The 22,317-nt window shown below is 34.1% G+C and overlaps 1 protein-coding gene and 1 long non-coding RNA gene across 7 annotated transcripts; one reads left to right on the top strand and one right to left on the bottom strand.

Moving 5' to 3' along the window:
* Nucleotides 1-88: 88 nt before the first annotated feature.
* LOC121222227 (uncharacterized) lies at nt 89-1,263 on the top strand. The gene is made up of 2 exons (XR_005919403.1): nt 89-297; nt 922-1,263. It is a non-coding gene; the product is annotated as an uncharacterized lncRNA (long non-coding RNA).
* A 17,097-nt stretch (nt 1,264-18,360) lies between these two features.
* Nucleotides 18,361-21,984, bottom strand: LOC107914976 (uncharacterized). 6 transcript variants are annotated; one of them, XM_041102384.1, is made up of 5 exons: nt 21,338-21,901; nt 20,193-20,727; nt 19,999-20,120; nt 18,892-19,791; nt 18,361-18,812 (listed from the first exon to the last, which is right to left on the bottom strand). In XM_041102384.1, exons 2-5 carry the CDS (start codon nt 20,614-20,616, stop codon nt 18,642-18,644), a joined length of 1,617 nt encoding a protein of 538 aa, XP_040958318.1. In that variant the 5' UTR covers nt 20,617-20,727; nt 21,338-21,901; the 3' UTR covers nt 18,361-18,641. The 6 variants fall into 6 exon arrangements, with proteins under 6 accessions (XP_040958318.1, XP_016699546.1, XP_016699545.1 ...); XM_016844057.2 differs by having other exon boundaries at nt 19,999-20,727; XM_016844056.2 differs by having other exon boundaries at nt 18,892-20,120.
* Between the last annotated feature and the right edge of the window lie 333 nt (nt 21,985-22,317).

Here is a 22,317-nt window from a genome sequence, read left to right as displayed (position 1 = left end):
GCAGAAACTGCCAAAAGTTTTTTCTTTAACTCTGGGCCCCGCCACTTCATATATTTTAATATTTTTCCTTCTTTTTTTCCTTTTTCTTCTCCTAGTAGCCCTAGTCGCCGCCTTCACACCGCCTCACTACGGTTCTGTCACCAGCCCACCACCACACCAAAATGCTCCTCTCTATCTCCTCTCCTCAAGTTCCCTCTAATTTTCTAAAAAACCTTCTAAAAAATCTCAAAATCAACCTAAAAGCTTTTGAATCTTCGCGCTTTCCGAGCTCCATCATCCGACGAGCCACAATTTTTGGTATGTTCTCAACGACGCCTCCCCCCTTACCGTTCGGATTCACGAATGGAGTTCCCAAGTTATGGCTTCATTCTCTTTTTTCATTTTTCTTCTTTGACTTTAGTGTTATTTGATAATCTGAAAAATTTAATGTTAGAAAAATTAAGTATGAAAAATATAAATATTGAATTTAAATTATTAAATTCGTTTGATATGTTACTTAAACTCAATCAAAGGGGTGAACTAGTGATGGTGGTAGTGGAGTTGGGAACCCAATTAATGATCCAAGAGAAGGATGGTGAAAAAGGCCCAAACTTAGCTTTGATTTAAACCCAACTCCCTTCCAAAAGGTCCAAAAACAAGTCCAAAATTAATTTTATAAAATGAATTCAATTAAACCTAAATTTAATCAAACTTAAAGAGTCGACTATTTGTGATCTTTTTCAAGTAAATTCATAAATGTAAATAAGTCAATAAATTAAGGATTTTGTGGACTTTTAAAATTGACAATTAAAATTGGATTAAATCAGATTTAACATTTTGGGCTCAAATATCTGTTATGCACACATCCAGAAAATATGAGAAATGTTCTTTATGCTTCTACAATAGGAAGTCTCATGTATGTTATGTTATGTATACTTTCAGATATCTATTTCGCAGTAGGGTTGATGAGTCGATATCAGACGAATCCCTGTCCAAGACACTAGTAAGCAATTAAGCATATACTCAAGTATTTACGAAGAACGAGGGATTATATGCTTGTGTATTTCGGAAGTGATCTTGTTCCTATTGTATATATTGATTTTGACTTCCAAACGTGTCAGGATTCGAGGAAATCGACATCGGGTTGTGTCTTTGTTGTAGGCGATGGGTTTATAATGTGGAGAAGTGTCATATATAGCTGTACTGTTGACTCTATTATAGAAGCTGAATATGTAGCTTTCTATGAGGCTACAAAAAAAGTAATATGATTTCGAAAGTTCCTTACGGATCTTGAAGTCGTTACTAGTATGAAAAAAACTATCACATTGTATTGTGATAACAATCTGACAATAGTTATACCAAGGAAACCAGAAATCACAAGAGGACAAAACACATTGATAGAAAGTATCACGTCATAAAAGTATTTTGTTAAGTGATTTTGATGAATTTATCGTTTAGAGACTAAATTGTTAAAATAGTAAAAGTACGAGGATTTCATGCGAAATTGTTGCAAAAATGGGCTGAAATGGGTACCATGAATATTCAGCTGATATGAATTGGCAATAAAAATGGTTAATTTGCTTTTTTTGGGGCTTGAGGACTAAATTGAATAAAAGTAAAATGTTAGGGACAATTTTGTAAAAATGTCAAAATGACTAAATTTGCATAAAATAAGTTGTTTCACTATCTAAATTAATAAATTGAATGAAATTATTAATTTAGATCAAGATCGAGTGAAAAATCGAGGAGAATGAAAATTTACCAAAATTCTCCTATACTTTGACATTTCTACAATTTAGCCAGGTAAGTTCCTACGAATTGTATTATGTATACTGTTGATTAAGTTGAATGTTAATAATATATGATTCTATTGAAAATGAATCAATATATATATGTTATTATAAATTTATCATGTCATGAAACGACGTAAATCCAACGACGTACAATGATTATTAAGCTCAATTTGAACATTAGGAATTCGTAGGATACAAATGACATGTCATTAGGGTTTACATGTTTCGGGTGCTGGTCTTGAATGTCTTATTGATGGCTGAGTTCTGACATTTGTTGCGGATACTCGACAGCTTGTGGAGCAACACCTTGTAGCTACGTTCCAACCGATAGCTTGTGTGAGCAGACCCAGGTTACCATGTTTCGGGTACTGGTCTTGAATTTCCTACCGGTGGCTGAGTTCCAATATTTGTTGTGGATACTCGACAGCTTGTGGAGCAGCACCGTGTAGCTACGTTCCGACCGACAACTCGTGTGAGCGTATATGTAAAGGAATGGACAAGCTATGGTTATATGTTTAGCACACTTTATGTGAGCTATCCCGCTTATCCAACAATATTCTAAACTGTTCAACGGGCATGAAAAATGAAAGGAAAGGTATGTGTTCAGTATGAACCAAGACATGTATGTATGAAAGACTTTGAAATGGCGAGCTACATGGAATATATGTTATGTTGAGATGGATGATAAATCCAATTGAATCATGCTCAAGTATAATGTTTATCCATGATAAATTCATATGAATTATGTTTAAATGAACTAACATGTGTTGTTGATGTACTTAGGCTTATGTCAAGCTTGTGGATATGATTGATATTTGTGATTATGCTTGTACTATACATATGAAACGGGTAAGAAAGAAAATGAAATGGTAAGTACGTAAATGATGTATTTATATGTGAGCAAACTGCTTATATTATAGATGAATCTATCTAAATCATGGATGAATACACTGAGTTGGAAGTTAATAATGTTGTTTAGGCTTATGATAAGCATTGAGGATGGAATGGAAAGTAAGTGAATAGAAAGATATATAAGTTCATAAAAAGATTGATGATTATATATTATGTCTCATGAAATCCTGTCATGTTAGGAATGGTTAATAACTTAATATGTGTAATAGGCCAATTTAGCCCAGGCTAATAAAAATAATAAACCCAAAATAATAAAACAAAGTCCAAAATTATATCATTTGGCCCGATCGGGATGGCCCATTACTTGACAAGGTTGAAGGTCTATCTACAAGCTTGATGCATATGGAAACATAATCTTCAAGGATATGCAATCTTAGATATGATATGTAATCTTAGATATGATATGCAATCTTAGATATGATATGTAATCTTAGATATGATATGCAATCTTAGAAGATATGATTTTGTAATCTTAGAGATTTAATTTGTAGATACCTTTTAATCTTAGCCGTTGATGTAATTAATCTGTACCGTTGGATTTGGGGAGGCTCAACTATAAATAGATGCCTCTCCCTTTATTGTAAAGGGCTGGAAGTAGGGAGTAATAATAATTCTTAAGAGTATTTACTCAAATTTCTCTCTCTCTTGCGTTCTTATTTTGTTGATTTGTGTATAATTTATTTATTGATTTGTATATTGTTGATTTCAAATCTCTTTTTCCCTTATTATTCATTTTCAAATTCATTATTTTCAAATTTGTTTACATTTTATTTGACCTTATATTTTTTTATTTTATACTTTTGTTTTAAATTCATTGGTCTTTGATTATTAATGCTATTTAATCCTCTATTTGTTATTTTATTTTTTATTATTAAATTAATTATTTTAATATTATTAATACTATTATGTGGCATCATTAATCTTATATCATTATTATTATTATTTATTATTTTTATTTTTATATTCATGCGCATGCATCGTTTTTATGTAATATATATATTGTTTTATATATAGTATACGTATGCTTATATATATTTTATACATATGTTTTTGTTTTTATTTTTATTTTACTTCCTAACTTTTTATATACATATATATACTTTTATATTTAGTTTCAATTTTTTTTACTTTTGTATATATGTACATGTATGTATTTATATATTTTTCTAATGGATATTTTTATATATATATACGCACATGTCTATGTTTTTTATTTGCTTAAATACAAACTTATATTTTCAACACATATGTTATAATATATATATGTATATTTATATATTTTTCTTTATTTTCATAAATGCATTATATATATTTTGTTATAAATTCTATAGTCCAAAATTTTATATGTAAACCCATGTGTATGTCTTTTATTCTTTATAATTTCATGTATATATTTTGTACCTTTTTTTCTCTTTATATTTTTTTTTGTTTATTTCCTTCATTTGCTTATTGATTTATGTTTTCATTTATATTTTATTCATTTGATACTTTGCATGTCGTTGTTTTTTATGTACATTAATGCCATTGTTGTATTTATTATTGTATTTTACACTTAATGTAGCATTACATCATTTTTTTACTCGATTTTAAAAATTTCAAAATTGGGATAATACTCGTATTTAGGATTTTCAAGGAAATTGGGCCCTAACGTATTGGGTTCCAATTTTCTTCGTTAAATCTAACAATCGAGAATTGCTCATTAATCAAAAAATAAAATGAAAAGCTTGTTGTCGGGAATTTAATATGTTGTATCCTAACGTATTGGATGTGACGTATTGATTTCTCGAGACAGATTTTTAAAAAAATAATAATAACAAAGGAAATATTCCAAGTTTAGGATTTTGAGAAATTGTGCCCTAATGTATTGGGCCGCGATTTCTTTATAAATCTTAAACAAATGAATATTCTTTTAAATTTTATTACACGAGTATTTTGGACTAATTCATTTTTGAGGAATTAGAATGTCGTGCCCTAACGCATTGGGTGTGACATTTTCTTTCTCCGAAATGATAAAAGTCTTAATAAGTAACGTTTTTCAAGTTTTTATTAAGGATCATATTTTTAAATTTTCGACATTAAGACACTAATTAATTAACTAGGTACCAATTTTGGGCGTTACGAGGGTGCTAATCCTTCCTCGTACGTAACCGACTCCCGGATCCATTTTTCTAAAACTCGTAGACCAAAGTTATTTTTTAGGTGATCCAATCACACCCCAATAAAAGATTGGTGGCGACTCCAATTTTCATCGACAACTAATTTTTGTTCTTTTCAAAATAAAAGTTGGTTTCGACAATATGTACGCGACATTAATGAACTTACTCATTTGTGAGTTGATGTTTATGGTTGATAAATCTTAAAGCATTGGTATAGGTTTATATTTAACCTATAATGTTTATTATTGAAATGTAATATTATGCTTATGGTTTATACAAGCTTACTAAGCATTCATTGCTTATGTGATTATCTTTCTCTTACTTTACAGATTACCGAAAGCTCGATCGGGTTGAAAGCTAGTCGGAGATCCATCACACTATCCATCGAATTTATCGGTAAATTTTGATGTTTTTAAGTCATGGTTATAATGAAATGTGTTTTGTGCTTGATGATATGACCATTATGTTTGGCTTGTAAATATGGTTTATGATTGATGACAATTTGGCATTTTTAGGCTTGATGGCTAATGTTGAAATGGTTTAGTGATGATATGTTTTGAATGGCTAAATTGGTATGCTTGTGTGTGATATTGGCATGAAATGTTACTTTGAATTTGTGAAACTTATTTTATTTTGATGCCTTGATGGTTGGCGTGCTTTTCACACTTTGATGCTTAATGATTGGTGTTTATATGATCAAATTGATGCATGGTTTTATGGTCAAAGTGGTATGTGTTGGCATGTTAGCAAATTTAAGGCACGTTTTGGTATGTATATATTGGATGTTGGAACCAATTGGTAATGGCTAGTTTTGTGTCATTTATATGGTTTTGATACATGAGAGAAGTGATCCAAATGGTAAAGTTAATTTGCTAATGCATGAACCTGATATGGTAAGGTTGGTATGTGTCAATTGTGGTATGTTTTGGTATGGAAACAAGTTAATTGATAAATGGTTAAATATACACAAGTTTAGGTATGTTCAATGTGTAATGACCTAAAATTAATGGGCATTGGAAAAGTGTAGTATCAGGCCTCTGTCTTAGAAAATTGAACTTGTAGATAATAATTAAAAATACCAATGAGTTTAGTAGTGTGTTTGATTAGGTTTTAATTAGGTGAATTTAGCTTAATTTAAAGTAATTAACAAAAAAGGACTAAGTTGAGTAAAGGGTAAAAGTTTAATTATAGATTAAAAGAAAGTATAAAGGACCAAAATGACAATTAAGCCAATTCACAAGTATGAGGCGCATAAGTTGGGTAAAATTTAAGATTTTTATGTGATATTTTTATTAAAATTTCATTAATAATTATTAAAGTTTAATATTAAATAATAAATTATATTAATTGTTGTTATTATTATTATTATTATTATTATGTTATGAAATAAGTTAAACAAAGACAAATGTATGGTAGTGATTTAATACAAATATATTGATAGAAATATATACATTTGTAATAATTATATTAAATTATTAGATAGATATTTATTAGAGAAATAATTAAATTATAAGATTTTTGTGTGATAAATAAAATAAATGATAACAAATGTATGGTATAGATGATATTGTACATTTATGAATAAAATATATATGTACATTTGTAATATTATTATTTGTTATTAAATAGATTTTTATTAAATAAATAAGATAATTGACAAATAAATGGTATAAAATTTATACAAGTGTAATAAAATAAATATGTACAAATGTAATTAGACAATTGGTTTACTTAATATTTAAGCATAAGATATTTTATATTGATATTATATTAATTATTAAGTAATTAAAACAATAAAGCAAATAAAATAAAGTAAAAGAAAGAAACAGAGAAGAAAAAGAGCATAAGCTATTTCGAAACAGGGGAAAGGAAGGAAAGAAAGAAAAATAAAAAGGGAAATTCAGGTTTTGAAGTTTTAAACCTTAATAGGTAAGTCAATCAAGCCTTTTTTTACTTGATTTTGATGTTTTAGAAGCCTTGGAATAAGGTTTTGATGAAACTAAGTTGATATTTTGAGAATTCATAGGGTTTCAAATATGGTTCATGTTAAATAAAATGATGAATTAGGGATTTAATTGAATGAAATTCAAGTTAGAATTGATTAAATGATTAAATTATAAAGTAAGCTATAAATTTTATGTTGTAGGGACTAAATTAAGGAAAATTCAAAATTAGTGAAATATGCTGAAAATTTAGTAGTTAAATTTGAGTTTAGATGAAATTTGAATAGAAATAGAGTGTGAATTGAATTAGAAAAAGTAAGTAAACTTTGTTAGGATTAAATTGAGAACGAGGTAGGAATCGATTAGAAATTCAATTAATTATTATAATTAGTGTTGTAATTAATAGTGTAAATTATTATTATTTTCATAGCTAGCAAAGAACCAGAAGCATCGGCACGAAAGGGAAAAGAGAAGATTAACGAGGAGTAAACTCGACAAAATCACGATTTGTATTACTATAATTCAAATTATTTATTAGTAAATGCTATATTTAAATTTATATGTATGGTAAGTGAAATATAAGGTAAGTATTATTATTAAGTTGAAAGAAATTTAATTGAATGATGAATATATGTGTGGAATTGAAATGAATATTGACTTGAAAGTGGAAAGTGGAAAGTGAATTTGAATTTAATTGTGATTGAATCAAAAGTGAATTTGTAATAGAAAAATGATTTGAATACCCTATTAACTAGTCGGGCTGAGTCGGATATAGTTGGCATGCCATAGGATTGGAAGAGTTCAGGGATACTTCGACCTCGAGTCGATGAGACACTGGGTGTCACTATATTTCTTCGGATAGATTCGATGAGGTACTGGGTACCAATTTTCTTCGGCTTTGCTGATGAGACACTGGGTGTCAACTATTGCTTTGAATTATCTGATGAGGCACTGGGTGTTATACTAGAGTGTTTGGTTGGATTCGTGTATCCGTCAAAGTCCAAGTCTTGTTAATAGGGGTAAATAATGAAACGATAAACTGAATGAGTCGATCAATTGAGCTACTGAAATGATATGAAAAAGTTGAATTGTGAATTGAAATGGAAATGGAAATGAGATTGAGGAAGGAACCTAAGGTTCGTAATGTGTTTAAGTTCAAATTGTGGATTTATGATATTAATTGATGAATTGTTGTTGTTGAAATATGAAATTTGAGTTTAAATTTATATGTATGATTTTTGCATTACATGTCTATTATTGTTTTAATTTGAATTATGGTAATACCACTGAGTATAAAATACTCAGCGCACGGTTGTTTCTATGCGCAGGACAATAGAAGTTAAAAGTCCCGGTTCAGCATCCAAATCAATCCCGACTTCAACATAACTTTGGTGATGTATTTTTCCTTTGGTAAATGTGGCATGTACTTCGGTCTTATTAAAGAGTTTTGTAAGTTTTGGTTGTAGGATGACTTATAATGTTTGGATGGTTAAATGAAATGGTAAGAAAAGTTATATAACATTTTGGTATCTTTGATATTAAGTTAATGTTTTAGACATAATTTAGGTATATTTAAATGTGAATTGGGCTGGTTGTGATTTTTGTTTGAATTGGTTTGGTTGCGAATTGAAATTTGCAGGGAAGGTTCAATATTTATAAAGAGGTTATATTGATTTTTTTAAAAAAAATGAATGAAGTCAATTAGTATAAATTTACATGAATTTATGGTTCTTTTATATATGTTTGTTATTTATCTAAGAATTATTTGTAAATTGTCTGAGACGTCCGGTAATGCCTCATAACCCCGTTCCAGCGATGGTTTAGGGTTAGGGGGTGTTACAAAATGTATGTGTTTGAGGTGCCTTTATGGCATATTGATTGTATGAACAAATACCATAATGATCTAGTTTTATTATGCATGTTTTAAGTACATTTTGAATGCTTGAATATAGGTGCAAATGGCTTGTGTGTGTAAGCTTGTTTTAGGTAAGATAATTGGGTTGAAAATTACCTATTTCTTGTTCACATGGCCTAAGACAGGGGCGTGTGTCTCAGCCGTGTGTGGCACACAGCCACGAGACACGGTTGTGTGTCCCCTGTAGTTTTTAAAAGGTTTCATTTTGAGAGTTACACGACCTAGCACACGGGCGTATGGCTTAGCCGTGTGAACCAAGTCAGAGAGTTACACGGGCTGGGACACGACCATATGTCCTTACTTCGGATGCCCACATGGCCAGAGACACGGGCGTGTGTCTCAGCCGTGTGAGCCCTGCAATGTGAAAAATTCTATTTTTTTTTCTATAAAGTTCTAAATGTTTCCGATTTAGTCTCGAATCGTTTCTAAGACACTTATATGGCTTCGAGGGCTCGTAAAAGGGACATTGTGTATGAGTTTGATTGATAATTGCTATGATTTATGAAATGTTAAAATCAAATGTTTTAAGCTTTAAGTTTTCGGTAATGCTCTATAACCCTATTTCGGCGATGGATACGGGTTAGGGGTGTTACATGAGGTGTGCTTGTCCTTGAAACATGTTTATTGTTAAATATATGATATAAGATTAGTTGTTGGCTTGAGGCTTATATGGTCAACATTGATAAATGTATGGCTTGTACCTAGGAGGGTTAATTGTTTATATAATGTTATGTTTTGGATGAAATTTGCATTTGCATTTTGAATGTTATGTGTATATGTATATCTATACAAGTGTTGGTAGTGATCTTTATAGCTGATGACCTTAATGAATTGTTTATGTATGTATGTTATAATGCTTATATGGTGATAAGATAATGTGTTTGAAATTTTCTTAGTAAACAAATGGTATGTACATGCTAGGTTTGAACGAACTTGGTAAGGCTTTGTGCATGTTTGTATAGTTGATATTGAATCATTATTATAAGGTGTTATATATGGTTAAATGATGTATGTCATGTTAATTGTTTTGAGGTTCCTTGGAAAACATATTGGAATGGTTTGAATGTGGTGTTTTGTTTGAATTTGAATTGTTGAATTGAAGTGTCAATTGTGGCATACTGGTTAGACACTTAGGTTGGTTGTTATAAGTGATGTTTTTGGTATGATATTGATGCTTTTGAATTGAATGAAAATTGGTATAATGTGTTACTTGTGGCATAAGTGAATTAAGCTTAAAAATCATGTTATGAAAGGTTTCTCCAAGTAAACACGACCTTAAACTTGGTTGTGTGCCATACACAGTCATATGGCATGATCGTGTGAACTACACGTTTAAGCTAATTTTGGTGCACACGGCCACAGTCTGTTATACGGCCCCGTGACACAATCATGTGACATCTTTTAAATATATTCTCTTTTGTCCCACACAGCCTTACCCTTTCACACGGTCAAGGGACACGACAGTGTGACCCCTGTTTACATAAATTTCCCATCTTTATGTATTTGTTTCAAATTAACCCCTGTTTGTTACTGGGTTGATTTTAAGCTTTCGTAAGCTCGATATAAACCAAAAATTGATTGAATTGCATGTTATACATGATTAAATGTGGCTATTTGATATTGAATTGAATTCTGAACTATTATTTGGTATGTAAATTTTTCGTATTTGTCTGTAACATTCTGTTACTCGGGTTCGACGATCAAACCGGGTAAGGGGTTGTACCCGTCGAGTAGGGACGAAAGTCAACCTTAGTGATCCGACGGTGCCAAGTGGAAAGGTCATCACTCAAGGGATAAAAGTCCAACGATCGATTCGGGCAAAGGGTGTTACAGAGCTGTTGGTCTACTGAGGTAATAGAATAGGTAACTAATTTATGTCTTTTGTATAAAAGAAAAGAGAGATAATTTTGCATGAAAGAAAAAATAATCCTAATTTGAGACTGTGTAATTAAAACCTCTTTTCTTTTGATAAACCATAGGGGTTTTATTTGAATAAATTAAATAAAAAGATTAAAAAAGGCACTTAACCTAACATCCTAAAACAACAAAAAATGTCGAGGAAAATGCCAATAAAAACCAACACACTGTTGTTGGCTCCTTACAATAACACCACTTTACAAGAAGGTAGGACAATTGAACCGAAAAACAACAGAACATCAGAAGTTACGATATACAAAATGACCATTACTTAGGCTTTATACGACAATACCACTAAACTAGATAGACACAAAAACAACCATGTTACACTACAAACATAATTACCACCAAGCTTTAAAACAACTAAGATCAATCCATACTTACTTTAGCCAATGTGAAAGAAAAACATTTTACTTCTCTAAACAAAAACAAAAGAAATCTCTCCACTTACAACTACCGCAACTTAAACTCTAAATCAATTTAGTCTTGACGTTGACCATGCTAGCTCTATAAGAAAACCACTCAAACAAATATAACTGGAAGGGCTCCAAAATTTAATCGAAATTGACCTTTTAGAATCCCATGAGATTTTGATTTCTCTTTAGGATATACAAATATTTGCTTTTAACTATTCAAACATTAGCGAATTCAAAAATTTTGTTATGGAGTGGAGTTTATTGTAAATTTTTGAGAGGTTAAAAATACAATTTTATCATGTATTTACTTATAATTTCATCATTTTTAAGGGCAGGGCATTATTTTTTTCATTTTTGGGGCTAAAGTGTAATTTTACTATATATTAACTTATAAAGTTATCATTTATGAAGGGGCTAAATCATAATTTTTTTCATTTATATTCACACCTATATTCAAATCTTCTTTAGTATTCTTGAACTCATGCATTTCATCATGTGTGGGCCCTATACCAAACACAAATACAAACACTTTTTCAAAGAATTGTTTAAAAAAAACAATTTTAAGAACAAACATGGTAGAGCTTCATCCTTTAGGGGATGCTATCAAGCCAAATAAATAGACTTTTATTTTATTTACATCAACGAAATGTGGTAAAATTTCATTATTTAGAAGAAGCTATTAAGCTAAATGCCATTACTAATTATATGTTCTCTATGCAACTTTAGGTCTTCATTAAGTCGTTTTATAACTTGCTTTAGACTTACGGGGACATACGTTATACGACCCTAGAAGAATAAATGTGAAACCCAAGGACAAAGTGGCTCAAGAAAGCAAAAAAATCAATATGATTCATCATAGCACTACATATAACATTATTTCGCAATAAAGTAGAAGCAACTCAAAAATTAAAAAAAAAAGGCTAAAAAAAACAAAATAACCATAGAAATACAATGTCTACAAGATGTTTGAGTAAATGCTCTCAATATATTCTTTAACTAAAAGAATAGGATACAATGAATGCTTTCAAATGAAGGAGAAGGCCTCTATTTATAGTTGACCTCCCTCAAAACTAATAGTACAGATTGAGTTACATCGACAGTTGAGATTAAAACCTAACTACAATTGAGATTTTTAGGTGATTTACTCAATCATTTAAGATTACAAAATCAAATCTCATCATATTACATATCTTCTAAGATTACATTTCATATTTATCAAGGTAGTCCTAACTTTCCATAAGTGTTTTGTTAGGCCACCAAGGCTTCAAGTAAATGGGATTCGTCGCTTGTTCTTCAAATCAGGCCAGTTCAACTGGGTCAAATGAGCCACATTTAATAGATTGACCTCCATGAGACGCTCTTTGTGCAATGATCACGGGATTTGAACCGTGGCCCCTAGACTAAAGCCATGCCAAGATAAGGGCATCTTAACCGGGAGAATTATGACGAACAATCCAACCAATTGAGCTAAGACCACACACTCACATAATGAGTCATAATTTACTAAAATAAAGGTTGAGTTTAGCTATAAAAGGAGAATAACTACCTTTTATTCTAATTGCCTATTGTTTGTTGAGATATTCTAAAAGCCTTATCTCATCCCACTAACTTAAGCATTGAAAAATATTTTAGAGCACAAGCTCTAATGTCCCCATAGTCTTTTCTTCCATGCCTTATCCTCATGAATTCCAACCCATACTTGTCCAACCCAGCTCCCTTCAAGTGCAAACAACCTTTATTTCTTGAAACCAAACAATGCCTAAAACATTGTCTTTATATGAATTCAAAACATAGGGCATCCAACCAATAATTGTTGAGTGCAGTGGTAAGACACATTGCACTCCTTCTAAAGGTATATAAATTTAGGTTCGAACTTTGAAAGTGATATTGTTAAAAAGGACAACCACGAAACTAGATTTAATAAATTGTAAAACAAATATGAAGATATCTTAATTACAAAACAAAAAACACATATAATATTCATGTTAGTTATGCATCCTTTTAACTAAAGGGACTAAACAACATTTGATAACATAAAAAAGCTCTTGTAACTAATAATGCTTTTCAAAAGCGTTGATAACGATGTGGACTTTTGACCTACATGGTGCGAATGCACACGTCCGGTAAAGCACTATTTTCACAATCTTTTTAAAATAATGATATTTGAGAAAAAAAAGAAAATATAACCTAAACATTCATTATTATATACCTCTATTACTAAGAAATTGTTAATATAACTATATAATATTTATAAATATATATTAATAAATTAAATAATTGTTACTTAGTTATAATTTTCATTTTAAATATTATTTTATAATTATATTATTACATTTTTAGTTATAATTCAAATATATATATATTTTAAATTTTAGATCAAATCAATCTCAACTTAAAATAAAAATGGATTCAAACTCAAATTGTGGTGGTTAAACTTTTGTTCTGAGCTCAAGTGTTGTTTCAAGCATGATTTTGTTTCTTTTGACTTTTTAAATTAAATCAAATTCAATTTTTCATGTTTGAATTTGAACTTAATCTAAGTTTAATTTGGATAAAATATGGTTATGATAATAGCAGTTTGAAACTTTTAGAACAATCTTGGATAAACGGTTTTTGAGTTCCTAACAGAGTTTGTTAAAAAAAATATCCTTCAAAAGTCATATCGTAATACAGTGTTGAAGTATACATAACTGATACCTTGAGAAGCTGCTTCCTGTAACTGCTGTTGACTTACTGTATATATACATGCGTACTTTGCATGAGATGATATACAAGAAGAAATGATAGATGAAGTTTTATTCAGTATTCTTGAAATTTAACATGGTATCAAGAGCCAGGTGAATCTTGCTGATTTTCTGAAAGAAAAAAAAAGGGTGCCTCATGGCCACTGATGCAGCAGGTGATACTCCCCGTCACTCGTCCAACACTAGAGAAGCTGAACACTCACAAGGTAATGGTGCTCAAGGCTCGACTGAAGTGCACTATTTCTCCAAGCATGATACAATAAAGCTTGCGTCACACAACTACCTTTTGTGGAAACATCAACTCTTACTGATTCTTGAAGGGTATGGACTTGAAGGATATGTACTAGGTACCACTTCCTCCCCTCCTCAGTTTATTGATGGTCCTGATGGTCAACAAATTGCGAATCAAGATTTCATCGTTCATCGAAAGCAAGATAAATTTCTTGCCTCTTGGCTTTTATCTACTATTACGGATGATATTTTGGCTCATCTTACAACCGCAAAAACTAGTTGTGATCTATGGAATGCCATTGAAAGGAAATTTAGTGCTAAATCAAACATAAAAATCTTGAGCATGCGGCATGCTTTATACTCTCTCAAGAAGTCCAATCTTTCTGTTAAAGAGTATATGTCGAAAGTTAAGCAACTCAGTGATGATTTGACTGCGGCTGGGAGCTTTATATCCGAACAGGAACAAGTGAGCGTTATATTGGCTGGACTTTCTGTTGAATTTGATTCCATTAGAGTTCTAGCTACTGCAACTCCGTTATCTCTTGATTTGTTGAGTGAATTGTTACTTGACTGTGAAGCACGTCAGTTAGAGCTGTTAAAAGACACCCCATGTCAAGCAAATATGGCAACTCATCAGCGAAATAGCGATGATACGGGTAAACAATCAGCAGACTCTGCTAAGTATTCTCAAGACTCCAAGCAGAATGATAGAGGACAGGGCCGTGGGTGGTCTCGTGGTCGTTTTCGGGGAAATGGACGAGGATGGTCACGTTCGAGGCCGCAATGCCAGTTGTGTGGGAAGATAGGCCACATGGTTCAAACATGTTACCATAGATTTGATGAGTCGTTCTCTGGGAATGCAGGAGCTGGTACGGTTCAAGTTAATTGTCATCAGTTGCACGCTTCCAGTTGTATGCCAGCTGCTCCAACATGTCAAGCGATGTCTCACTGCTGTCACACAAATCCTCAGTCTTCCTCTGGTTCTTTTCCTCCTCATCCATCTTCACAAAGTAGTTCTATCTGGTACCCCGATTCTGGAGCGACGAACCCGACTCCTAAAGCTTCAGAACGTACTGCATGTCCCTGCAGTGTGCAAAAATCTAATGTCTGTAGGTCAATTTGCTAGAGATAACAATGTTTATTTTGAATTTCACCCTATTCTATGTTTTGTGAAGGATGTTCAGACAGGGAAGACGCTTCTCGAGGGCCGCATGCATGATGGCCTTTACAAGTTTCGGTTCGCAAAGCCTGTGTCAGCTTCAGGTGCTAAATCTCCAGAGTCAAATTCAACTATATTGAATACTGCCAATTCTGTTCAGTGTGCACCTTCTTCGTTGTGGCATGACAGATTAGGTCACCCGTGTACTGAGGTTCTTAAACGAGTTTTAAAAACTTGTAATATTCCAGTTAAAAAGAACTTGTTCAACATCTGTGTACAGCTTGCCAACTAGGTAAAGCTCACAAACTTCCGTTTACAGCATCTAAAACAATGTATTCCTCTTCTTTTGAACTCGTTGTATCTGATGTATGGGGCCCTGCATGGTTACCTTCCAATGGCTTTCGTTTTTACGTTTCGTTTGTGGACATGCATAGCAGATTTACCTGGGTCTATTTTCTTCAAAACAAATCGGAAGTGGCTCGGTGTTTTAGAGATTTCTATCAGCTGGTTAAAGTGCAATTTGATAGGTCTATTAAAATGCTACAAACTGATGGTGGTGGTGAGTATCGAGTACTAGCTCGTGAGTTGTCTTCTCTTGGTGTCCAACACAGGATTGTGTGCCCCTACACTTCGGAGCAAAATGGGGTTGCTGAGAGAAAACATCGACAGCTTATTGATATGGCTTTGTCTCTCTTAGCTCATGCAAGTCTACCGTTGAAGTTTTGGTTTTATGCTGTTATGCATGCTGTTCACCTAACCAATCGACTACCAACTTCGGTCCTCGGACAGACTAGTCCCTATGAGGTTCTCCACAAAGTCAAACCGAGCTATGAGCTTTTAAGGGTCTTTGGGTGTGCGTGCTTCCCAAATCTCAGGCCTTTTCAGCCTCACAAGCTGAGTTTTCGGTCTCAACAATGTGTATTCCTTGGGAGTGTTCCTAATACCAAGGGCTATCGATGTCTCGCAGAAGATGGCAGCATGTTTGTGTCTCGACATGTAATTTTTGACGAGGAAAAATTCCCTTTCAAAGATGGGTTCCAAACTAAGGCAGTATCACAAAGTTCGCAGACGGTGCCTCATCGGTCTGTTCTCCCAATAGTTTCAGCTGGTGGTTCGCATGTTCCTGTTATGACACGGGCATCAGCTAGCCCGTCTACCATAGGCATCTCTCCTGGCCAGTCTCAACCCAATCCTACAGAGTCTCCTACTCCTAATGACACAAATGGTCCACCTGATAACTCTGACCTATCTCCATCACTACCTACCCGAGTCAATCATCACCCCATGCAGACACGTTCGAAAAATTGGATTTTTCGACCTAAAGTACTGGCTTCAGTCGTAGATGAAGTTGAACCTACCACCATTCATGAGGCGTTTCAGAGTCCAGCTTGGACTACGGCAGCCGAGGAAGAGTACAATGCCTTGATTTCCAATCACACCTGGGAGCTAGTTGGTTTACCTGAAGGTCGACGAGCCGTTGGATGTAAATGGCTCTTCCGTATTAAGAGGCATGCAGATGGGTTTGTTGCTAGATACAAGGGCAGACTCGTGGTCAAAGGGTACCTCCAAGAAGCCGGTGTTGACTTTCAAAACACTTTTAGTCCCGTCGTCAAACCCACCACAATTAGAGTCATCCTCGCCCTGGCCGTCTCTCACCAGTGGTCTCTTCGACAAGTTGACATAAACAATGCCTTTCTTAATGCAGACTTGAGCGAGGAGATCTATATGTCACAGCCACTAGGTTTTGAACAGTATGGCTTACATGGAGAGCCTCTGGTCTGCAAGTTAAAGAAGGCTCTCTATGGTCTCAAACAGGCTCTACGAGCCTGGTTTCAAAAACTAAGGGATTTTTTGGTGACCATGGGGTTCGACACTTCCAAAGCGGATAACTCGCTCTTCATTCGACATCGTGAGGATGCGTTGTTGTACGTTTTAGTGTATGTCGATGACATCATCATTACAGGCAGTGACTCACAGGAAATTGATAAGTTTGTCAAGACACTTGATGGTCAGTTTGCATTGAAAGACCTTGGCCAGTTGAGCTATTTCCTTGGTATTGAAGTCAAGCACACGTCGAATGGGATAGTTTTGTCTCAAACTAAATACATTAGAGACTTGCTTCAAAAAGTAGCTATGGACAGATCCAATGCTCTCCCAACACCAATGGTTGCAAATAATCGTCTTACTACTGAGGAAGGAAGCCCCCTTGAAGATGAACATCAGTATCGAAGCATCGTAGGAGCCTTACAATATATCGTGATCACCAGGCCTGACATCGCCTATTCAGTCAACAAGGTGTGCCAATTCATGCACAAACCACTAACCGATCACCTCAAAGCAGTCAAGAGGATACTACGGTATTTACAAGGAACAATGAATTACGGATTACAGTTTACTCGAGCTTCCAAATTCCTTTTTGAAGGTTATTCGGATGCGAGTTGGGGATCAGACGTTGACGATCGAAGGTCCACCTCGGGGTATTGTATCTTCCTTGGAGGAAATCCGGTCTCATGGAGCTCGAAAAAGTAACACGTTGTGTCTCGTTCCACAGCAGAGGCGGAATACAGGAGTGTTGCACATGTCACCGCTGAAATGACGTGGATACAATCCCTACTGACTGAATTGCGTGTTCCAAGCTTACTAAAGGCACTAATTTGGTGTGATAGTTCAGCAGCAATAGCAGTTGCAGGAAATCCAGTCATGCACTCCAAGTTCAAGCATGTGGAGCTAGACATTTTCTTTGTTAGAGAAAAGGTGGCTGCTGGAGTTGTTCAAGTTGGTCATGTCCCAGGGACCCATCAGCTAGCAGACATACTAACAAAGCCTTTGTCAGCCTCAGGGTTTAACCGGTTTCGGGATTTACTTCGAGTGGTTAACACAAACTAGGGGGATTTTAGTTAGTCAGGGAATGGATGAGTATGAGGAATATTAGGAGATAAAGAAGTGTTGGTTAGTTGTTAACAGTTAGTTAGGTAAGGGCAGTTGTAACTGCTGTTGACTTACTGTATATATACATACGTACTTTGCATGAGATGATATACAAGAAGAAATGATAGATGAAGTTTTATTCAGTATTCTTGAAATTTAACACTTCCATTACCAGCTATAACAAGATGAGTCAGAACCTCATTAATCATGCATTAGTTTCATCTTTCATGCAACTAAAGACATCATTAATGCTATTACAATACCATCTTTAAAATGAAATTCAATTTCATCTCATTAATTCAATTCTGTCAATTTCATTTTCTAGTTCATACAAATGAGCTTTGGAGTATATAAAATTCACTCCATCTATAACCTGTTCTACTATATATCTTTTGTTATGAGAAATTAAGGATACAATTACCATCTGAAAATAGTCACACTAAACATAAAAATGACAACAGCTATGTTTCCTACTGATACGCTGCTGGAATTACCATATAAATTTGCACACTATGGTGCAGTGAGAGGGTTGCAACTCTCCATTCTCACTACCTCGACTGTTGTACATTTTTGGGTTGGAAAATGGGACTTTGAGTATGAATGTAGGCCACCGCAATCGCCAAGGACTGCAGAGCTGAGAGTGCTGATTGAAAATGAATCAAATACAGCCCGTCATGAACATTTGTCATCCTCAAGGTCGGAGAACCGTGCTCAGGACCCTGTATTGTGATTCAGGTTATAGACATACCGGTATCAGCCATCTTAGATTGTAACAGATGGGAAAATTTATAGACATACCTGAATGGAAAATTCGAATAACTTGCAATCCTCGGGCATATCTGTTGCAGATGAACCTCCTTTACTTGGCTCGGATTTGAGTACGGTCAGAGGACAGCCTAAGTCCCAGCCACCACACTCACAATGTCCATCAGATCTCCATCTTTCAATAAGACTAGAGGGCCCACCATTTCTGGTTCTTGGGCCACCATGAATACCTGCTGGAATTAGTACATCCATACTCGTTGAGCAAACACCATTATTGCAAGAACAAAAGGAATGAACCGTCGCTTCCAAAGGGTCAATGTTTTGCATTGCCACTGGTTTCCTGAGAAATTTTAAGCCCCAACCTCCAACTTCTGGTCTAGGATTCTCAGGGAAATGGTCCCTCACAACGATGGCAGTCAATTCCAAATTTCTTAGAAGTTGTTCCTTGAAAAGATTCATCCCATCTAGTGAATCAGAATTGTTCACTGAATCTCGACATGGATCCCAAGAAGAATCTTCCATTATGAAACTTGACCGACGAAATCTAGACAATGTGCTCTGCTTGGACAAATGACTACTCTTGAATGCTTCCACCACCTTTTCCGATAGGCCCTTATTTTTCCTGTGATTATTGCTTGAAGTTTGCATCTCTCGAATAGAAGTTTTATTACCACCGAACAAAACAAACTCCGTCTCCATGATTTTAGAATCTTGGGGACAGATTGAGAAAGAAGTTGACACTGTCATCTTACCAACAAATTCGTGATCACTAATCCCATGTTCCTTATGGCTACTCTTGCTGGAATGGAACAAGTACATATAGTCCAGACCCTTATTTTGAGCAGCTCCGTCCTTTGCCAAATTGGCTACATACACCTCCCTTTGATTATCCAGCAAGAAAACAAAGTACGGAATCCCACCATTCCACGTGCACTGAAGCATTCCTTGAGAAAATGTTGTAGAAGTTAAAGAAAAGGACTGATCCGAGCATGTAGAGTTTGTACTTGACATGGAAACAGGCCTTTTATGCATGGTCTTGGATCCATATTTACAGTCATCCAATATGTATGTTTCACTATCTAGCTTATATGAGGAATAACTACTGAAACCACTCGGAGAGCTCATTAAGTCATAACTTACCAATCTTTTAACATCATTCAAACTTGGATTGACATTGAATGTACCCGATTTCTCTAACAATGGGCTCTTCAATATATTTGCCATGCTCCTGCTGCCCATTATTGAACCTACAACCCACGGTTCTGCAGAATCAAGGAATAAACTATCAGTCCTGACTTCCGATGGACATTTGAAAATAAACCTGCCCAAGTCACCTGTATTTTCATCACGGATTTTAGCTGGATTCTGTCCATTGGATAAAATGCTCGTTTTTGTAGAGCTCAAGTTCACAGAGATACTGCATCGAGCTGCTTTTGCTGCATTGACATGAATCAACTCGAGGCAATAACGAAGGTATTTCTCATCTAGAGCAACCACATGCCTCGGAATCTTATTCCCAATGCCAAAAACAACTCGAAGCAATGCATCATTTATAAGACTTTTTCCGGCTTGTATTCTTCTAACATTTAATATCAGAGCATGCTGTGGATTTATTGGACTCCCCAACTGTTTTGATTTTAGTTCAGAACAATTCATTCCATAGTCTCCCAATGTATCCTTCTTATCCTCCAAAATTTGCAGTGAATCTTCTTTTCCCCTGTCATCTTCCGGATCACGAACAAATGCGTTGTCCATCATCTGCTAAAAATTAAGTATAACACATCAATAACGGCCACACCCCGTTACTATTTTTGGCCTCAAAATGGTTGATAAGCCTCCAAACTATCCAATTTCTGCTTCACTACAAATCTGAAGGAAAAAAAATGAAGAATTGCATCAAGATGACACAAAAGGGAAGCAAAAATACAAAGGGAAAGAACACCATGGCCAAATTAAGACAAATCCTAGACTGAAACAATACAGAACTTGTCAAACTCGAACAACTTAATCAAGTAATTATGGAGCTTTAATTTTTATATATGTAATCCTAATATGTGAAGTTATGAACAAGAAAGACAAGAACAAATTATTCTCATGGAATCTAAATGAAATATAAACAATGTAAATTGAAAGTGAATTAGTACTTAGCAATTCAAATCAAGACACAATTCTTTCTTTCTTTCTTTTTAATTTGTGAATCACGATTCTTACATATAACCAAATTTAAATAGCAAACATGTTAAAGAACACTGATATGTGGTTGGGTGTTGAACACTGTCAAACATGGAACTACCAGCTTCCATCAATCCAAGCAACTCAGTTAGGTATACAACTTTTGAACAAAAAGAAAATGAGACACTTAAACCAAAAATTTCTATCTTTCTCTTATACTACCAAGTACCAAGTACCAACTTTTGAGCAAACTTTTCTGAATGGACCAAGTAAAATGAAGAACTTGTTTTTTTTTTGGGTCTCTTACCTCAAAGAAATGGATCCAAGAAACAAAGATGAACCACCCCAATCCAATTCAACAGACAAGCAAAGATGAGAAGCAACAGCTGATTCTCAATAAAGTAAAAAAGGCTTAATCATCCATTAGCCCTGAACTTAGAAACTCCAAGACAGCTCTGTGCTTGTAAAGCAAACAACCATTCTAGATACCCAATAGCACTTTTTTCCTTTCTTTCATTAACTGTTCTAGACACTAATCAAGGGGATTTATTATTATTATTATTATTATTATTTAATTAAGAAAGTGATAACCACAAAGCAAAGAACCCAAAAGGCCAAAACTGGTGAAGCAAAAGTAGTGGGGGATGGAAAAATGGTGTTGTAAGACCATTGTGGAATATTGATTCCATGTTCTTCCAGGGTTTCACCTTTCAAGTATGACCCACATTTTCTTTTTGGGTTTTACTTTTAGGCAAATGAAGTAGTAAAGGAAACTGAAAAAGACCCAGATGAGGAAAGGAAAATCTTCTCAAAGAAACCATTAAAAATACACAAAAGAAAAAAGAAAAGGAATTGAGCTGGAAAGTAACATGGGAACAAAACCTGCCGAACGGGGGAAGATGGACTCTCCTGTTTATTTGTTTTGGTTGATTTTTTTTTCAGAAGACATGTGAAGGAGAGAGAGAAAAGAATATCGGTTTTTATTACCTGGGGAAATGGTCAAAGTGCTGACAAGTTGGTACTTTTAAGTTTGACCACCATTTGTTTTTTCAAAGCTTGAACATCAAGATAAATATCAGTTGTTTTTTGTTGTAAGATTTCTTCATTTATTACAAACTGAAACATCTTTTGCTTGTTTGTCTTCATAAATAATGTTCTCGAATAAAAAAAGAAAAACCCATCTTTTGCATCTTGGTTTTTATAATGATCTCGTTATTCCATCTCTTTCTTCTCTCTTATGTTTCTCTTATTTTATTAACTTGCTCTGCAATTTCTTGATGAAACAGG

The sequence above is a fragment of the Gossypium hirsutum genome, chromosome D10 (assembly GCF_007990345.1).
Source record: "Gossypium hirsutum isolate 1008001.06 chromosome D10, Gossypium_hirsutum_v2.1, whole genome shotgun sequence".
In the NCBI taxonomy this organism is placed as follows: Eukaryota; Viridiplantae; Streptophyta; class Magnoliopsida; order Malvales; family Malvaceae; genus Gossypium; species Gossypium hirsutum.
The sequence above is the reverse complement of the archived record's forward strand: the minus strand, read 5'-3'. Positions and strand labels throughout refer to the sequence as shown.